At 45.4% G+C, this 20470-nt stretch overlaps 1 protein-coding gene across 4 annotated transcripts in view; it reads right to left on the minus strand.

Annotated features, from left to right (window-relative positions):
• Positions 1 to 4539: 4539 nt before the first annotated feature.
• znf521 (zinc finger protein 521) overlaps positions 4540 to 20470 on the minus strand; it is a 474497-nt gene continuing 458566 nt past the window's right edge. For 2 of the 4 annotated variants that reach the window (XM_078215600.1, XM_078215599.1), the window contains exon 8: positions 4540 to 5191. In XM_078215600.1, coding sequence (XP_078071726.1) covers positions 5159 to 5191 — 33 coding nt within the window. In that variant the 3' untranslated portion in view covers positions 4540 to 5158. The remainder of the gene's footprint in view (positions 5192 to 20470) is intronic. The other 2 variants (XM_078215602.1, XM_078215601.1) reach the window with 1 other exon arrangement.

Genomic DNA, 20470 nt, shown 5'->3' on the forward strand with positions numbered 1-20470 from the left:
AAAAAGCTATTCACACGACGTGATAACGAACCTTGCTGTTTTGAAGCTTTTAACAAATGCGAATCATTTGTTGATGGATGGTCAGGTGCAGATTTTATATGTTGAATACCACTTACTTTGAGATAATCCTCAAGCTCTTGTGAAGTAAACTGTCAATTATTATCACTGATAATCTGTTCCAGTTTACTAAATCCTTCAAAACATTTCATCAGGTTTTTCAATGGTTTATTCAAATACAGTAGATCTCATGATAATAACCTCTGGTCACTTCGAGTGCGCATCAATTCTGATGAAGAACATGTAATCCTCAGCCACACCTCCAAAATCTCCATGCAATTTTTGCCACAACATTTTAGGCCAGTCCCAAGAGTGTAAAGGAGACAGCGATGGTGTATTTCTTATTCGGGCACTGGATTGACACTGTCCCATTGTTTCTTCAACCTGAGCATCTAAACATTGCCACTGAAACTAACTAATTCCTTCATCTAGACTATACCAGGATGTCCTTCCTGTAGTTGTTCAAAAACCCTCCCACGCAGACTAGCAGGAATGATCACTCGGATTCCCCACAATAGACACCTGCCAAGGACAGCAAACTCAAGTTTTCTTGACACTTATGGTTTCAAATCGGTCATTGTTGTAATGTTGAGAAGACTGTAGCCAATTTGAGCATTGAACAAAGAACAGTATGGTGCAGGAAGAGGCCCTTCGGCCCACCAAGTCTCTGCCAGCACAGATGCCTCTAATATTTTCTTGCCTCTACGTGGTGCATATCCCTCTATTCCCTGCCTATTCATGTATCTACAGTAAGAAGTCTCACAACACCAGGTTAACCTGGTTACCCCAGTCCAACGCCGGCATCTCTACATCATATTCATGTATCTATCCAGATGCCTCTTGAACGTTGTTTCAGAATCTGCTTCCACCACCTCCTCCGGCAGCGCGTTCCAGGCATTCACCACCCTGTGTGTGAAAAACCTGCCCCTTACATCTCTATTAATCTTGCCCCCTCTCACTCTCAACCTATGCCCCCGAGTAACTGACCCTTTGACCCTCGGGAAAAAGAAAGCAAGCTCCTGGAAATAGCAATGAGATAATGATCTGATCAGGTCTCACTGAGCTGCTGTTGAAGGGATAATTATTCGCCCCTGACGCCAGTGATAAGTTCAGGTCTCTTCAAATCAAGGAAAGGCGTTGGAGCCGGCAGACTGGGGCCTCCGATTCTGATTTAATGTCCCGCTCACAGACAGCAGCTTCCTCTCACTCCTCGCACTGGAACCTCCATTCTGCATTCCAGCTTCTGAAAGAGGAACTCACAAACATTTGGCTCAGAGGTCAGAGTGCTATCAACCGAGCCATGGATGATGCTTCAGAAAGCCACTGGAATATTTATGGTGGAGGAGGAGACCCTTCGGCCCATTGTGCCTGTGACAGCTCTCCGGCCTATTCCCACTTTCCAGTCTATTGGCCGATTGTTTTCAACATCTCAAGTTTCGGTCAAAGTGTTTTTTTTAATGTAATGAGTGGTTCCTGCCTCCATCACCCTTTCAGACAATGAGTTTCAGCCCCCACCCATCTTCTAGATGAAAATTAATTACTCAGCTCTCCTAAAACCTTTGTCAACTTCTTTAGACTTGTACCCCCCTGTATTTATGTCCCAGTTAACAAAAATAGATCCTTTCCTATCCACTCTGTTCCGGCCCACATAATTTTATAAACCTCCATTAAATCCCCCCTCAGCCTCCTCCGTTCTAAAGGAAACACCCCCAGCCTGTTCAATCTTTCCTCCTCACTAAAACTAAGGGTGGCACAGTGGTTAGCTCTGCTGCCTCGCAGCGCTAGGGACCCGGGTTCAATTCCTGGCTTGGGTCACTGTCTGCGTGGAGTCTGCACGTTCTCCCCGTGTCTGCGTGGGTTTCCTCCGGGTGCTCCGGTTTCCTCCCCCAGTCTGAAAGACGTGCTGGTTAGGTGGATTGGCCACGCTAAATTCTCCCTCAGTGTACCCGAACAGGTGCTGGAGTGTGGCAACTAGTCACAGTAACTTCATTGCAGTGTTAATTTAAGCCTACTTGTGACACTAATAAATCAACTTAAACTTTATTCTCCAGTCCAAACATCATCCTGTATAAATCTCCTCTCCAGTGTGATCACATTCTTCCTTTAATGTGGTGACCAGAAACTGTGCACAGTTCTCTAGTTGTGATTGAAGTTTTTTTTTAAAAGTACAGGAAATTTGTCATGTCCGCTACAACTCTCACCAACTTTTACAGATGCACCACAGAAAGCATTCTTTCTGGTTGTATCGCAGCTTGGTATGGCTCCTGCTCTGCCCAAAACCGCAAGGAACTACAAAAGGTCGTGAATGTAGCCCAATCCGTCTCGCAAACCAGCCTCCCATCCATTGACTCTGTCTACACTTCCCGCTGCCTCGGCAAAGCAGCCAGCATAATTAAGAACCCCACACACCCCGGACATTCTCTCTTCCACCTTCTTCCATCGGGAAGAAAGTACAAAAGTCTGAGGTCACGTACCAACCAACTCAAGAACAGCTTCTTCCCTGCTGTCGTCAGACTTTTGAATGGAATTACCTTGCATTAAGTTGATCTTTCTCTACACCCTAGCTATGACTGTAACACTACATTCTGCACTCTCTCCTTTCCTTCTCTATGAACGGTATGTTTTGTCTGTATAGCGCGCAAGAAACAATACTTTTCACTGTATGTTAATACATGTGACAATAATAAATCAAATCAAAGTTCTAGCCTTGTGTGCATCCCATTTTCATCACTGGCTCCCGAGCTCTGAGATTCTCTCTTGTTACCTCCCTCCCACTTCAAAGATGCTCCTTAGAAACTGTCTCTTTGACCAAGGTTTTGGGTTGCCTGATCCACTGATGTGACTTGGTGTCAAATTATGTTCTGTAAAAGTTGCTCCAGATACAGAAGCAACTATTTTATTGCTGAATAAGAAGCCAAGCTACAATTGTTGAAATCTGCTTCATTTAAAGGACAATCCCAGACGCCACAAGAGTTACTAAACCATCTCACTCTTTTGGAAATCCAAGTACCTCATCTACAGTATCTGCTCATGATTAATCCATTCCAATAAACACTCGGCACTCAGTCAATGGAAACTCAGTAACCACACCTCACTGACGTACATACTGCCTCTTCTTACCGACAGCACTTAGGAATAAGAAACTTGAAACTGCAGCCTGTAACTCAATCCCTATGAATCATTGCCCATTCTGGATTAGTCCCTGGCTTGGGTCACTGTCTGTGCGGAGTCTGCACGTTCTCCCCGTGTCTGCTCTGGGTTTCCGCCGGGTGCTCCGGTTTCCTCCCACAGTCCAAAAGACGTGCTGGTTAGGTGCATTGGCCATGCTAAATTCTCCCTCGGTGTACCCGAACAGGCATCAGAGTGTGTCCATCGAGTCTGCACCGACCACAGTCCCACACAGGCCCTATTTCTGTAACCCCTCATATTTACCCTGCTGATCCCCCTGACACTAAGGGTTAATTTAGCATGGCCAATGCCGACACTATAGTTAAGAAAGCCCACCAATGCCTCTACTTTCTCAGAAGACTAAGGAAATTTGGCATGTCAGCTACGACTCTCACCAGCTTTTACAGATGCACCATAGAAAGCATTCTTTCTGGTTGTATCACAGCTTGGTATGGCTCCTGCTCTGCCCAAGACCGCAAGGAACTCCAAAAGGCCGTGAATGTAGCCCAATCCATCACGCAAACCAGCCTCCCATCCATTGACTCTGTCTACACTTACCGCTGGAAAAGCAGTCAGCATAATTAAGGACCCCACGCACCCCGGATATTCTCTCTTCCACCTTCTTCCTTCAAAAGTCTGAGGTCACGTACCAACCGACTCAAGAACAGCTTCTTCCCTGCTGCTGTCAGACTTTTGAATGGACCTCCCTTGCATTAAGTTGATCTTTCTCTACACCCTAGCTATTACTGTAACACTACATTCTGCACTCTCTCATTTCCTTCTCTATGAACGGTATGCTTTGTCTGTACAGCGCTCAAGAAACAATACTTTTCACTGTATGTTGATACATGTGACAATAATAAATCAAATCAATTAACCTGCACATCTTTGGGCTGTGGGAGGTAAATGTAGCACCCGGAGGAAACCCACGTGGACATGGGGAGAACATGCAAACTCTGCATAGACAGTGACCCAAGCCGGGAATCAAACCCGGGTCCCTGGCACTGTGAGGCAGCGGTGCGAACCACTGTGCCACCATGCTGCCCATGTGTGCACTAATGATAATAAACCTTTTAGTTGAGGGTCATGCAGTCCATAGTGCAGAATGGCCTAATTCTGCTCCTATGTTTAATGGTCTTCTGGTCTTATAACACCTGCTGGGGGAAGGGAGGGGAGAGATTGGAGCGTGGGGTGGGGTGGGAGAGATGGGAGGGGACGGTTGCAGGGTCGGAGGTCATGGCTCCGGTGTGGATTGTGCCTCAATGGCTTCCAAAGTCGCTCTTTCACATGATGATGATCGAAAACAAGGAGCACATCATTGATACATGGGTTTATTTTGTTAATATAAACACAGTAATTCCAGCAAAATCCAGGTTCAAACAGCAGAATAAACACTAATAACAGTTATGGATAAGCGGGGTTTAATTGACTGGTGATTGTACAGAAAGGTCATTAAAGAAAGTTTTAAAGGCAGGAAGCTTTCCAATGGATTCTAGAACAGGTGGATGTTTGCTATACATTACATCTATCACATGAATGATAATGCTATCAGTATTATGGCAATGCCCACAAATACACTCCATGTTTGTTGAAGGGTGGGGGGTAGAGGGCAGAGGGGGTGGAGGGGCTAGGGGGGACGGGGACTGGCAAAAGGGATCAGTAACATAACATGTGTAACACTTTTTATATACTATAAATATATAGTATACACAGAAACTCTGTATGTTAGCTTAAAAGGTCAAACGACAGGTAAAGAAATCAATATTTGACCAATGCAAGTCTTGTGTTTTTTTTATATTATAATACAATGCTTTTTTTTTAATCTCTCCAAAATGTCCATCTTTGAAAACATTCTCGTGCAAAGAGTGAGGAGGTCATTTATACTTGGAGTTCTGTCACCTTCCCAAGGCAAGCTGTCTGGCTCCGTATCATATCATGAACTGCTGTGTTGCGTCATTGTATGGTTCTGTAGAGAGACAAAAAGGGAATGAGATGTTGAGGTGAGATTGTTGAGCTACACATTCACCGAACGCACACTTACTTTGGCAATAACAATGATTGGTTGTTTAGTGGCAGCCGTACTGCACCTGCTGTTCGTGGTGACACCAGTTGTTACCTGTATTCCTCCCCGCTGTCATCTGTGGCTGCAACATCTTACATTTTTATCAAGAACATTTCTCCTCTCATCAGTCTGCTTGTTTTTTGCAGGGGAATGAGTCCACAGCTGTACATTCCACCAGGGGAAATGGGGTGAGGGGTGGGGGGTTCCTCCCCACCTAGCCTACATCTTTGACAAAGCTTTGTCAAAGGGTCATCTGGACTCGAAATGTCTTTCATCTCCTTACAGATGCTGCCTGATGGGCTGAGATTTTCCAGCATTTTCTCTTTTGGTCGCCTACATCTTGTTGGGTCACTAACTTAGAGTCTTATTAATTACACTCATCAGAGGAAATGGGCCCATTCCACTCAATCTCCCCTCGCGGGACAGCTCTCTCTCATTCTAGGAATGACTGGAGTTAACCTTCATTGCACTAAGGCAAGTGTGGGCAACCTATGGCCAGGGGGTCACACGCGGCCTATCTGGATTCCGAGTGCGGCCCCACGAGACATTTTGTTGACCGTTGCCCAGACGCGGGGTCACCACATTCCGCTGATTCCCATCTGTGTAGTTTTTTTCCTCCCGGTGTGACTGAAGCGATTTGCACGTAAAGCGAGGGTGAGTGAAGTGAGGTGGGTGCTGATTGCTCACAACACTGACTGTGAGAGCCGTGCGCTCCCTCTGTGTCCAAAGCTTCAATATTCCTTTCGTTTTTACCATTTGAGGTTGATGACAGTTCCATTAATATCAAAATGATGAAGCATTTTCTATAACAGGTTATGGAACATTCAGCGTGTATTAAATGTATTTAATCTGATTCATGGGGTCACGGTTAGTGAACAAACTCGATTTCAATCTTGTAGCCCACTGAGATAAAGGAGGGCCACTCACTAGCCTGGGTTACTCATCACTTGTCTTAATCAATATTTATCTGTTAGTTAAAATCACTAAAAAAAAAACGATTATCTGATCATTATCTCGTTGCTGTTTTGTGGGATCTTGCTGTGCACAAGTTGGCTGCTGGTGTTTCCTACATTACAAGAGTGACTCCACTTCACCAGTACTTCATTGGCTGTAGAGAGCTTTGACATGTCAGGTGGTCAGGGAAGGTGCTATTTTTATTCTGACGGGTGCGTATGAATACAATATTGAATGTTTTCTTTCAAGCATTCAAACTTCCTGTCTCCAGAGTTATCTGGCCGGGTAAGTGGCGAAGTGCCTCGGGTACATTTCAATCAGTCAGTGAATTCATTCCTTAAATATATAAAATATCTCAAAATATAGCCATCAGTTGTTAAATTCGACACAATTGGTAGGTATTGGCTGATATTTTACGAACTTGCTTGGGCGAGGCTCGAGGGGTTATGGGGATCGGGCCTGGGTGTGATTGTGGTCGGTGCAGACTCGATGGGCCGAATGGCCTCCTTCTGCACCGAAGAAATGCTATGGATTCCATGGAAAGAAATCTGCCGTCCTTATCTGGTCTGGCCGACATGTGACTCCAGAGCCACAGCAATGTGCTTGACTCTCAACTGCCATCTGAAATGGCCTCGTAAAGTCCTGCCCGAGACCAAGGGAGAATTCTGTTCTGCGAGCTTTACCCACCCTGATTCCAGAGCGGGCGTGCGGTAACATTCCAGCCATTCACTTCACCCTCATTACTGCTGAGCCAGAGGCCAACGCTGAGAATCACAGTAAACCTTGGATTTACCTCCAGCCGTTTGTCCCACTAATTACAACGGGACGATGCACTGCAGCAAGTTTGGAGAGGCAGTGGCGTAACTGTATTGTCATTGGACCCAGGGGAATGTTCTGGGTTCAAATCCCACCATGCAGATGGTAAAATTTAAATTCAATAAAAATCTGGAAATAAAAGCCTAATGACAATGAAGCCATTGTCGATTGTCATAAAAACCCATCTGGTTCACTGATCTCCTTTTAGGGACGGCCCGGTGGCACAGTGGTTAGCACTGCTGCTTCACAGTGCCAGGGACCCGGGTTCGATTCCCGGCTTGGGTCACTGTCTGTGTGGAGTTTGTACGTTCTCCCTGTGTCTGCGTGGGTTTCCTCCGGGTGCTCCAGTTTCCTCCCACAGTCCAAAGATGTGCGGGTTAGGTTGATTGACCGTGCTAAATTGACCCTAGTGTCAGGGGGATCAGTAGGGTAAATATGTGGGGTTTCGGGGATAAGGCCTGGGTGGGATTGTGGTCAGTGCAGATTGGATAGGCCGAATGGCCTCCTTCTGCACTGTAGGAATTCTATGGATTCTATGCAAGGAAATCTGCCGTCCTTACCTGGTCTGGCTTACATATGACTCCAGAGGCCCACCCAGTAACTCCACCCACCCCTCCCCCCATCCCCGCCACCCATATGAATGAATAAATAAATTGCTATGGCATCTTTCATAGGATCTCCGACATGACCACTCTAATTCCAAGTTCCCCTCGAGTCACTCACCATCCTAACTTGGAAATATATTGGCCATTCCTTCACTGTCGCTGGGTCAAAATCCTGGAACTCCTTTCCTAACAGCACTGTGGGTGTACCTACACCACATGGACTACAGCGGCGCAAGAAGGCAGCTCACCACCACCTTCACAAGGGGCAATTAGGTGAAGGCAATAAATGCTGGCCTAGCCAGCGATGCCTTGGTTTGTTCTCACTGGAGCGACGGAGGTTGAGGGGTGACCTGATAGAAGCCTGCAAGATTATGAGGGGCATGGACAGAGTGGATAGTCAGAAGCTTTTTCCTAGGGTGGAAGAGTCAATTACTCGGGGGCAGAGGTTTAAGGTGCGAGGGGCAAGGTTTAAAGGAGATGTACGAGGCAAGTATTTTTACACAGAGGGTGGTGGGTGCTTGGAACTCGCTGTCGGGGGAGGTAGTGGAAGCAGATATGATGGTGACTTTTAAGGGGCAGTCTTGATAAATACATGAATAGGATGGGAACAGAGAGATATGATCCCTTTTAGTTCAGTCGGGCAGCATGGTCGGTGCGGGCTTGGAGGGCCGAAGGGCCTGTTCCTGTGCTGTAATTTTCTTTGTTCTTTGTTCACATCCTATGAATGAATACAGAAAAAATGCTTTTCCAGAGTTGCAAGGAGCTGTTCCCGTGAACCGGTAGTTTGGCAGTAGCTGGTGTGATGATGGGCTTTGTCGGACCTTATTGCACAAGTGCCTCAGGCACTGGTCTCTCTGAGCAAGTAACCTCTTCTGTAGAGTTGCCAGCTTCCTGCCGGCGTTCCGCTGCTGGGAAGGATCTGGAAGAGTTCGGCTTGCCGGGGACCGTAGGACACGCGTATGCCAGCAGACGATGAACTCTGCGACCCCACTGGACCCAATTTACAAAACAGCATGAGCTTCGGGCCAAAGGAAGGAGATATTCAGCTCATTATCACCTGAGAATTACTGCACTCCTGTCTCTTTCCCCTTCTCACTTGTAATGAGCACTGCCTCATGCTGGGTATACAAGGAGCAGAGAAAACCTGCACTCCTCACGGCTTCGGGACAGCTCAAAGTGCCTCACAGCCGATGAAGTCCTTTGCTTTGGAAGTGTGGTCGCTATTGTGAGGTAGGAGACCCTGCAAGCAAATGCTACACAGCAAGATCCCACAGCAATGCAACAACCAATCTGCTGCGTTTTAGCGGTGTAGTTTTTAGCAATAGTTACGGGCCAGGACACCAGAGTGAACTCCCCTGCTCTTCTTCGAAACAGTGACCGTGGGACCCCTGCCCGAGAGGTCGGGTGGTTTACCAAAAGACGCAGCTTCCCTTCAGCACCGGCACGGCAGGCGACAGCCTGGACTTCTTTTCTGAAGTCTCCGGTGATCTCCAGAACCCTCCCAGATCCCCCCGCGCTCCTCCGTTTCAGACCTTTGCAACATATCTGAATTCATCGCTCCATTAGCTTCTGTGCTCTCACCCGCCTGGGCCTAGACTCCAGAATTCCCTCCCTAAATCTCCCATTTCTCTACCTCTCCTTTAGAATGATCCTTAAAACCACTTTGACCAAGCTTTTGCTCACATGTCCTGTTACCTCGCGACATGGCACGGTGTCTGATTGGTTCATCATGACGTGGGATCATTGTTCATGTTATGGATGCAATATTAATGAGACTTGTTGATATCGTAGTGCAGGAAATGCAGCCGCCAATTTGTGCACAGCAAGCTCCCACACAGCAATGAGATAAAGGACCAGATAAGATTTTGTTTTAGTTGAGGGGTTAAATATTGACCAGGTCACCAGCGACAGCTCCCTGCTCTTCCTTCAAAATGGTGACCACCGGATCTGTCGTGCCCACCCAATTCAACGTCTCCTCATCCAAAGGATGGCACCACCAACAGTGCAGCACTCTCTCAGTACCCCACCGTTATTTATGTTCTACCGAAGTGATGATGAATATGAGATTTGAGTGCCACTGTTGCCATCCCCTAATTGCCCCTTGAGAAGGTGGTGGGTTGGATCTCAAATGACGAGACAGAGTACGGGAATGAGATAGAGAATCTGGTGCGGTGACAATAATCTCTCTCTCAATGTCAACAAAACGAAAGAGCTTGTCATCGACTTCAGGAAGCGTAAAGGAGAACATGCCCCTGTCTACATCAATGGGGACAAAGTAGAAATGGTCGAGAGCTTCAGGTTTTTAGGTGTGCAGATCACCAACAACCTGTCCTGGTTCCCCCATGCCGACACTATAGTTAAGAAAGCCCACCAACGCCTCTACTTTCTCAGAAGACTAAGGAAATTTGGCATGTCAGTCATGACTCTCACCAACTTCTACAGATGCACCATAGAAAGCATTCTTTCTGGTTGTATCACAGATTTTGCTCTGCCCAAGACTGCAAGAAATACAATGGGTCATGAACAAAGCCCAATCCATCACTCAAACCAGCCTCCCATCCATTGACACTGTCCACACTTCCCGCTGCCTCAGAAAACTAGCCAGCATAATTCAGGACCCCTCTCACCCCGGACATTCTCTCTTTTCCACCTTCTTCCGTCAGGAAAAAGATACAAAAGTCTGAGGATACATACCAACCGACTGAAAAACAGCTTCTTCCCTGCTGCCATCAGACTTTTGAATGGATCTACCTCGCATTAAGTTGATCTTTCTCTACATAAAAGCAAATTACTGCGGATGCTGGAATCTGAAACCAAAAAAGAAAATGCTGGAAAATCTCAGCAGGTCTGGCAGCATCTGTGAGGGGAAAAGAGCTGACGTTTCAAGTCCAGATGACCCTTTGTCAAAGCTCTGACAAAGGGTCATCGAGACTCGAAACGTCAGCTCTTTTCTCTCCTTACAGATGCTGGCAAACCTGCTGAGATTTTCCAGCATTTTCTCTTTTGATCTTTCTCTATACCCTAGCTATGACTGTAACACTACATTCTGCATGTTCTCCTTTCCTTCTCTATGAACGGTATGCTTTGTCTGTATAGTGCGCAAGAAACAATACTTTTCGCTGTATACCAATACATGTGACAATAATAAATCAAATCAAATCAAAATGGTGGTGAGTTGCCTTCTTGAGCCGCTGTGGTCCCTGTGGTGTAGGTACACCCACAGTGCTGTTAGGGAGGGAGTTCCAGGATTTTTGACGCAGCCACAGTGAAGGAACGGCGCTATACTTCCAAGTCAGGGTAGTAAGTGGCTTGAAGGGGAACCTCCAGGTGGTGGCGTTCCTAGGTATCTGCTGTTCTTGTCCATCTAGATAGTAGGTGTTGTGGATTGGGAAGGTGCGGTTGAAGGGAAATTGATTTCAATGGAAACAGATGATTAAAAGGCCACGGGTGGGGAGCTTTCAAATGGGCGGCACTGGCTCCTTCTGAATGAGAATATCTGGCCTTGCCTATAATAAATGCTGATTTGCCAAGCTTACTTATCTATGAATGAAATGATATCCTGCTATAATGAAATCACGGCTAATATCTATTTAATGACAGTTTTGCTGACTTTGTCTCGTTCATGAACATTTTAATTAGTTAGGCTGATGACACAAGGAGAAACTGTTCATGCAAACCATCAATAAAGTCCCAACTCAGAAGCAAATGATTTGAGGGGTTGAGATCTCACAATGTATATTTCCATAAAATATATTTGGATACGTTCATCGCTATTTGTAATATTTTAAAACTGAACCAGAACCCTGAAAGAGGCAGAACCATTTTAGTCTGTGACTCCTGAACAAAAGAAGTTTTGGGAAGACCCGCACCTTGTTATCTCTGAGGAGCCACTAATGGCTACCTACACAGCCCAACTCCAGAAAGAACTATGCAAAGGCCATCTGCATTGAATAATCCAGACTGGCCAACAGATGACGGCTTGTCTGCTAGGACAAAGGCCCCACGACCTTGCCTGAAGTGTTTCTGACCTCCTTCCCTGAACAGCCTGACTCTGATTCTAAGGTGATGTCTGCTTTCCGAGAATCCCCCAGCGATGGAGGGAGTTTCACTCAATTGAGACCCTAAATACTCTAAAATCCATAATTAAATCTCTGCCTTAACCATCGACATTCAGGGAGCTGGTGAGATATGGAGAGGCGGTGTACATGGTGGTAATACTATTGGACTCGTAATCTAGAGGCCTATCTGAATCATGGATTCAAATCCTAGAGTGGAATTTAACTTCAATGAATAAATCTGGAATCTAAAACTAGTCTCAATAGTGGAGACATTGACAACTAAAGTTTTCTTTATTATTTAAAGTTTATTTTTTATTTGTGTCACAAATAGGCTTACATTAACACTGCAATGAAGTTACTGTGAAAATCCCCTAGTTGCCACACTCCGGCGCCTGTTCAGGTACACTGAGGGAGAATATAGCACGGCAATGTACCTAACCAGCACATCTTTAGTCACTAAGGGACAATTTACCATGGGTAGTCAACCTAACCCACACATATTTGTACTGTGGGAGGAAACTGGGGCACCCGGAGGAAACCCACGCAGGCATGGGGAGAATGTGCAAACTCCACACAGACAGTGACCCAAGCCGGGAATCGAACCCGGGGTCCCTGGCGCTGTGAGGCAGCTGTGCTGACCACTGTGCCGCCGTGCTGCCAATTGATACAATCGTTAACTTCTTTATTTAGCCATGGATGATGTGTCCTTCTCAAATTGTCTTTGTTTCTCACTGGGATAAATCTTTCCTAAGAGTTATTGAATAAGGTCTTAAACATTTGCCATTGTATTTCTAATGTACTAAGTTTTAACCTCGATTTCCAGTTCACTTTAGTTACCGCGGCCTTCATTATAATTACCTTTATTTAGGCTTAAAATACTAATCTTAATGCATCTGAGTGAGTGGGCGAGGATCTGGCAGATGGAGTATAACATTGACAAATGCGAGGTTATTCACTTTGGAAGAAATAATAGCAAATTGGATTATTATCTAAATGGAAAGAAATTACAACATGCTACTGTGCAGAGGGACCTGGGGGTCCTTGTGCATGAGACGCAAAAACCCAGTCTGCAGGTACAACAGGTGATCAAGAAGGCAAATGGGATGTTGGCCTATATCGCAAGGGGGATAGAACATAAAAGCAGAGATGTCTTGCTGCATCTGGACAGGGCATTGGTGAGGCCGCAGCTGGAATACTGTGTGCAGTTTTGGTCCCCTTATTTGCGGAAGGATATATTAGCCTTGGAGGGAGTGCAGAGAAGGTTCACCAGGTTGATCACCAGAGATTAGGGGTGTTGATTATGAGGAGAGACTGAGCGGATTGGGTTTGTATTCGTTGGAATTTAGAAGGCTGAGGGGGGGATCTTATAGAGACCTATAAGATAATGAAGAGGCTGGATAGGGAAGAGATGGAGAGATTCTTTCCACTTAGTAAGGAAACTAGAACTAGAGGGCACAGCCTCAAAATAAAGGGGGGTCAGTTTAGGACAGAGTTGAGGAGGAACTTCTTCTCTCAGAGGGTGGTGAATCTCTGGAATTCTCTGCCCACTGAAGTGGTGGAGGCTACCTCGCTGAATATGTTTAAAGCGCGGATGGATGGATGGATTCCTGATCGGTAAGGGAATTAAGGGTTATGGGGATCAGGCGGGTAAGTGGAACTGATCCACTTCAGATCAGCCATGATCTTATTGAATGGCGGGGCAGGCTCGAGGGGCTAGATGGCCTACTCCTGCTCCTATTTCTTATTTCTTATTATCTTTGCTGAATGCTATAAAATATCTCCTTTAATGTCCGTCACTGCATCTCCTGTCATAACCTTTAACCTACTTTCCCACTACACTTTAGCCAGTTCTATCTTCATACTCAACTTTATTTAAGTTGAAGCACGAGCCTTGGACCCACTCTTCTCACCCTCAAAGTGAAATTTGAGCATGTTATGAACACTGCTACAGAGAAACTCCCCCACTTCCTCCCTGCAACCTTCACATTGTTGCTTTTCAGATAGGAACTTAATTCCCACTTGAATGACTCTATTGAACCTGCCTCCACTAAACTCTTAGGCAATTCATTCCAGATCCTAAACGCACATTGTGTGAAGTTTCTCCCCATGTTGCTTCTTTTTCCAGTTATCTTAAATGGGGTGGCACAGTGGTTAGCACTGCCGCTTCACAGCGCCAGGGACCCGGGTTTGATTCCCGGCTTGGGTCACTGTCTATGTGGAGTTTGCACGTTCTCCCCGTGTCTGCGTGGGTTTCCTCCGGGTGCTCCGGTTTCCTCCCAGTCTGAAAGACGTGCTGGTTAGGGTGCATTGACCCGCACAGGCGCCAGAATGTGGTGACTAGGGGAATTTCACAGTAACTTCATTGCAGTGTTAATGTAAGCCCACTTGTGACTAATAAATAAACTTTAACTTTAAATCTGTGCCTTCTGCTTCTTTTTTTTCATTCATTCATGGGACATGGGTGTCACTGGCTGGGCCAGCATTTATTGCCCATCCCTAGTTGCCCTTGGAGGGCAGTTGAGAGTCAACCACATTGCAGTGGCTCTGGAGTCAGATGTAAACCTGAAAGATGTGCTGGTTAGGGTGCATTGACTCGAACAGGCGCCGGAGTGTGGCGATTAGGGGAATTTCACAGTAACTTCATTGCAGTGTTAATGTAAGCCTTACTTGTGACGAATAAATAAACTTTAACTTTAACTTTAGGCCAGACCAGGTAAGGACGGCAGATTTCCTTCCCTAAAGGGCATTGGTGAACCAGGTGGGTTTTTCCGACAACCGACAATGGTTTCATGCTTCACCAGTTCTTGATTCTTCCACCAATGGGAACAGTTTCTCTTTATCTATGCTGCCCAAGACCACTCATGATTTTGGACACCTCAACAAACTCCTCTCAGCCTTCCTTTCTCTGAGGAAAACAGCCCTAACTTTTCCGATCTATCTGGATGTCCATGTGCAGGCTATCCGTGTACTGAGCAGGAAGGGTTTCACATGGAACCAGGAGGAAAAAGCCAAAACTATATGAAGAAGGATTGTGGTCTGGGGATTAGGCAGGTAGTTATTAAACAGGATGGCCAATTACAGAGCTGGCACTTCCTTCAAGGCTGTCTCTTCGAGAGCCTCGGTCAATAGCTGCGCAAATCAAACATCAGAAACTGACTGGAAGATGAAATCGATGAGGGAATTAGAGAGTTTCTTTGGGAACAGTTTTTCCTTAAGGCACAGGAGTGATCTTTCTGTAGATTTGTATATCGGGCAGGCAGGAAGGTCATAGAAATAGTGAGGGCGTAAATCATAGAATCCCTACAGTGCAGAAGGAGGCCATTCGGCCCATTGAGTCTGTACCGACCACAATCCTACCCATTCCCGTAACCCGCACATTTACCCTAATCCCCCAACACTAGGTTCAATTTAGCATGGCCAATCCACCTAACCCGCACATCTTTGGAGTGTGGGAGGAAACCGGAGCACCCGGAGGAAACCCACGCAGACACGGGGAGAACATGTAAACTCCACACAGACAGTGACCCAAGCCAGGAATCGAACCTGGGTCCCTGGCGCTGTGAGGCAGCAGTGCTAACCACTGTGCCACTGAGTCACTAGCTCGGCAATAAGGTTCGTGTCCTGGGCTACAAACAATGGCTTCAGTCTTCCCAATATTTAATTGGAGGAAGGTTCTTCTCGTCCAGTACTGGGTGTCGGATAAGCGAGCTGATAATTTAACCGCAGAGGGGTCGAGAGAGGTGGTGGTGAGGTGGAGCTGGGGGTCATCAGTGTACAGGTGAAAACTAATACAGTGACTTCAGCTGATTTTACTGAGGGGCAGCGTGTGGGATGAGAAATGAGATGGGGACGAGGATTAACCCTTGAGGAATTCCAGAGCGAGCATTGAGTGAACAGGAAGAGAAACCATCGCAAGAGAGAGTCTGGCTTTGAAAGAATAGATAGGAATGGAGCCAGGTGTTGGACAGTGAGAATGCTAATATGCTTTGATTTATTATTGTCACATGTATTAACATACAGTGAAAAGTATTGTTTCTTGCGCGCTATACAGACAAAGCATACCGTTCATAGAGTACAGGGATAGGGATGTTTTGCTGCAGTTGTACAGGATGTTAGTGAGGCCACATGTGGAGTATTGTGTGCCGCTTTGGTGTCCTTATCTGAGGAAGGATGTCCTTGCTATAGAGGGAGTACAGCGAAGGTTTACCAGGCTGATTCCTGGGATGGCAGGTCTGTCATATGAGGAGAGACTAAGTCGGTTAGGGTTATATTCACTGGAATTTAGAAGAGTGAGAGGGGATCTCATAGAAACTTATAAAATTCTAACAGGATTAGACAGGGTGGATTCAGAAAGAATGTTCTCGATGGTGGGGGAGTCCAGAACTAGGGGTCATAGTTTGAGGATAAGGGGTAAACCCTTTTGAACTGAGGTGAGGAGAAATTTCTTCACCCAGAGGGTGGTGAATGTGTGGAATTCACTACCACAGAATGTAGTTGAGGCCAAAATGTTGCCTGATTTCAAGAAGAAATTAGATATAGCACTTGGGGCTAAAGGGATCGAGGGATATGGGGGAGGGAAGGGGGGATCAGATATTGAATTTGATGATCAGCCATGATCAAGATGAATGACGGAGCAGGCTCGAAGGGCCGAATGGCCTCCTCCTGCTTCTAGGTTCTATGTTTCTATGTTTACATAAGGGAGAAGGAAAGGGGGGGGTGCAGAATATAGCGAAGAGACTTAAAAAGAACATTATTCGAAAGTTTCGAAGAGTTAGAGTTCAGTTTTAAAAGCGTAGAGCGGGGGTAAAAGATGGAAGTGGAGAGTACGCTGGGGACAGCTCGCAAGACGTCACCTCACTCCAGTGCCATCTTTTTTTTAAAAATTCTGTCAGAATACCATCTGAGGTTCCCCCACTGTGGCTGGAAACTAGTTGCATCAGCTGAGAGGGACACTAACTTTAAACTGCCTTGGTTCAAAGCCAATTACATTGGAAATTCAAAGAGCCCAGCTCAATTTCAATCCCAGCTGCACTGATTAGTACATGGCAGTTTTCTAAATGGAGGTGCCTGTTATATGGGAGTAATATACTTTATGCAAACAGATGGATGATTAATGACCCATGCTCACTGCTGCATAGAACCTCAGTGAAATGCCCTCAGCATTGGCCACACTGCACTGTTCAGAGTCCAGCAAACGCTATACTCCAAATAAAAATGGTGGTTATCTTTATCGATTTACAGATATCCACAGCTGAAAATAAATGCAGCGTGCTAGTGGCTATAAACTAGCTCTCGATGTCACTGAAAAACAACCCAGCCGTTTGTGTGTTAATTCTGACAGAATGACCAGCTGTAAGGTTGGGCTTGTCTCCATCTCCTTCCCTCTCCCGTTTGCCTCAGTGCATCTCAATACAGTTCAGTATCATTACTGAGCATGAACCCCCCCCCCACCTTTTAATCCTCACTGACTCTTCTCCACTGACCCATTTACTGCCTCGGGTAGCAGAGATAATAAAACTCTGGCACTGCCTGGGACAATGAGACCCACTGAAGGGTATTCATGAATGTGGGTGAGTGTACGTGTAAGAGAGAGCGTGAGAGAGAGAGGGTGTGTGTGTGTGTGTGAGAGAGATTGTGAAAGAGAGAATGAGAGAGTGTGAGAGAGTGAGAGACATTGTGAGAGAGAGAATGAAAGAGAGTGATAGTGTGAGAGAGTGTGTGTGAGTGTGTGGGAGAGAGAGAGAGAGGGTGTGTGTGTGTGTGAGAGAGAGAGAGAGATTGTGAAAGAGAGAATGAGGGAGTGTGAGAGAGTGAGAGACGTGAGAGAGAGAATGAGAGAGAGTGATAGTGTGAGAGAGCGTGTGTGAGTGTGTGGGAGAGAGAGAGTGTGTGTGTGTGTGTGAGAGAGAGAGAGAGTGTGTGTGTGAGAGAGAGAGAGAGTGTGTGTGTGTGAGAGAGAGAGTGAGAATGAGAGAGTGAGACTGGGAATGAGAGAGCATGAGAATGTGAGGGTGTGTGAAGGGTTTGAGTGGGTGCGCGAGGGTGAGTGTGCAAGGGGGTGTGTTTTCAATTTATTTATTAGTCACAAGTAGGCTTACATTAACACTGCAATGAAGTTACTGTGAAAATCCCCTAGTCGCCACACTCCGGGTGCCTGTTCGGGTACACTGAGGGAGAATTTAGCACGGCTAATGCACCCTAACCAGCACGTCTTTCAGACTGTGGGAGGAAACAGGAACACCCGGAGGAAACCCACGCAGACACGGGGAGAATGTGCAGACTCCGCACAGACAGTGACCCAAGCCGGGAATCGAAATTGGGTCCCTGGCGCTGTAAGGCAGCAGTGCTAACCACTGTACCACCGTGTCGCCCACTGTGTGAGCCAGGGTGTGTGTTTGTCAGTGTGAACATGTCTGTGCGCATGTGAACAAATGAGTGCAAAATGAAAATGTGAATGTGACTGTGTGTGTATAAATGTGACTGTGTGTGTGTGTAAATGTGACTGTGTGTGTGTGTATAAATGTGACTGTGTGTGTGTGTAAATGTGACTGTGTGTGTGTGTAAATGTGACTGTGTGTGTGTGTAAATGTGACTGTGTGTGTGTGTGTATAAATGTGACTGTGTGTGTGTGTATAAATGTGACTGTGTGTGTGTGTAAATGTGACTGTGTGTGTGTGTGTGTAAATGTGACTGTGTGTGTGTGTGTGTGTGTGTGTGTAAATGTGACTGTGTGTGTGTATAAATGTGACTGTGTGTGTGTGTAAATGTGACTGTGTGTGTGTATAAATGTGACTGTGTGTGTGTGTGTATAAATGTGACTGTGTGTGTGTGTGTGTAAATGTGACTGTGTGTGTGTATAAATGTGACTGTGTGTGTGTATAAATGTGACTGTGTGTGTGTAAATGTGACTGTGTGTGTGTATAAATGTGACTGTGTGTGTGTGTATAAATGTGACTGTGTGTGTGTGTGTATAAATGTGACTGTGTGTGTGTATAAATGTGACTGTGTGTGTGTATAAATGTGACTGTGTGTGTGTGTAAATGTGACTGTGTGTGTGTGTATAAATGTGACTGTGTGTGTGTATAAATGTGACTGTGTGTGTGTATAAATGTGACTGTGTGTGTGTGTGTATAAATGTGACTGTGTGTGTGTGTGTGTAAATGTGACTGTGTGTGTGTATAAATGTGACTGTGTGTGTGTATAAATGTGACTGTGTGTGTGTAAATGTGACTGTGTGTGTGTATAAATGTGACTGTGTGTGTGTGTATAAATGTGACTGTGTGTGTGTGTGTATAAATGTGACTGTGTGTGTGTATAAATGTGACTGTGTGTGTGTATAAATGTGACTGTGTGTGTGTGTAAATGTGACTGTGTGTGTGTGTAAATGTGACTGTGTGTGTGTGTGTATAAATGTGACTGTGTGTGTGTGTATAAATGTGACTGTGTGTGTGTGTAAATGTGACTGTGTGTGTGTGTGTGTAAATGTGACTGTGTGTGTGTGTGTGTGTGTGTGTGTAAATGTGACTGTGTGTGTGTATAAATGTGACTGTGTGTGTGTGTAAATGTGACTGTGTGTGTGTATAAATGTGACTGTGTGTGTGTGTGTATAAATGTGACTGTGTGTGTGTGTGTGTAAATGTGACTGTGTGTGTGTATAAATGTGACTGTGTGTGTGTGTAAATGTGACTGTGTGTGTGTATAAATGTGACTGTGTGTGTGTAAATGTGACTGTGTGTGTGTGTATAAATGTGACTGTGTGTGTGTGTGTATAAATGTGACTGTGTGTGTGTATAAATGTGACTGTGTGTGTGTGTGTGTATAAATGTGACTGTGTGTGTGTATAAATGTGACTGTGTGTGTGTATAAATGTGACTGTGTGTGTGTGTGTATAAATGTGACTGTGTGTGTGTATAAATGTGACTGTGTGTGTGTGTGTATAAATGTGACTGTGTGTGTGTGTATAAATGTGACTGTGTGTGTGTGTATAAATGTGACTGTGTGTGTGTATAAATGTGACTGTGTGTGTGTGTGTATAAATGTGACTGTGTGTGTAAATGTGACTGTGTGTGTGTGTGTGTATAAATGTGACTGTGTGTGTGTGTGTGTATAAATGTGACTGTGTGTGTGTGTGTATAAATGTGACTGTGTGTGTGTGTGTATAAATGTGACTGTGTGTGTGTGTGTGTAAATGTGACTGTGTGTGTGTATAAATGTGACTGTGTGTGTGTATAAATGTGACTGTGTGTGTGTGTATAAATGTGACTGTGTGTGTGTGTATAAATGTGACTGTGTGTGTGTGTATAAATGTGACTGTGTGTGTGTGTATAAATGTGACTGTGTGTGTGTATAAATGTGACTGTGTGTGTGTGTATAAATGTGACTGTGTGTGTATATAAATGTGACTGTGTGTGTGTGTATAAATGTGACTGTGTGTGTGTGTATAAATGTGACTGTGTGTGTGTGTATAAATGTGACTGTGTGTGTGTGTATAAATGTGACTGTGTGTGTGTGTATAAATGTGACTGTGTGTGTGTGTATAAATGTGACTGTGTGTGTGTGTATAAATGTGACTGTGTGTGTGTATAAATGTGACTGTGTGTGTGTGTGTAAATGTGACTGTGTGTGTGTGTATAAATGTGACTGTGTGTGTGTGTATAAATGTGACTGTGTGTGTGTGTATAAATGTGACTGTGTGTGTGTGTATAAATGTGACTGTGTGTGTGTGTATAAATGTGACTGTGTGTGTGTAT

This window comes from Mustelus asterias, chromosome 7 (genome assembly GCF_964213995.1).
Source record: "Mustelus asterias chromosome 7, sMusAst1.hap1.1, whole genome shotgun sequence".
In the NCBI taxonomy this organism is placed as follows: Eukaryota; Metazoa; Chordata; class Chondrichthyes; order Carcharhiniformes; family Triakidae; genus Mustelus; species Mustelus asterias.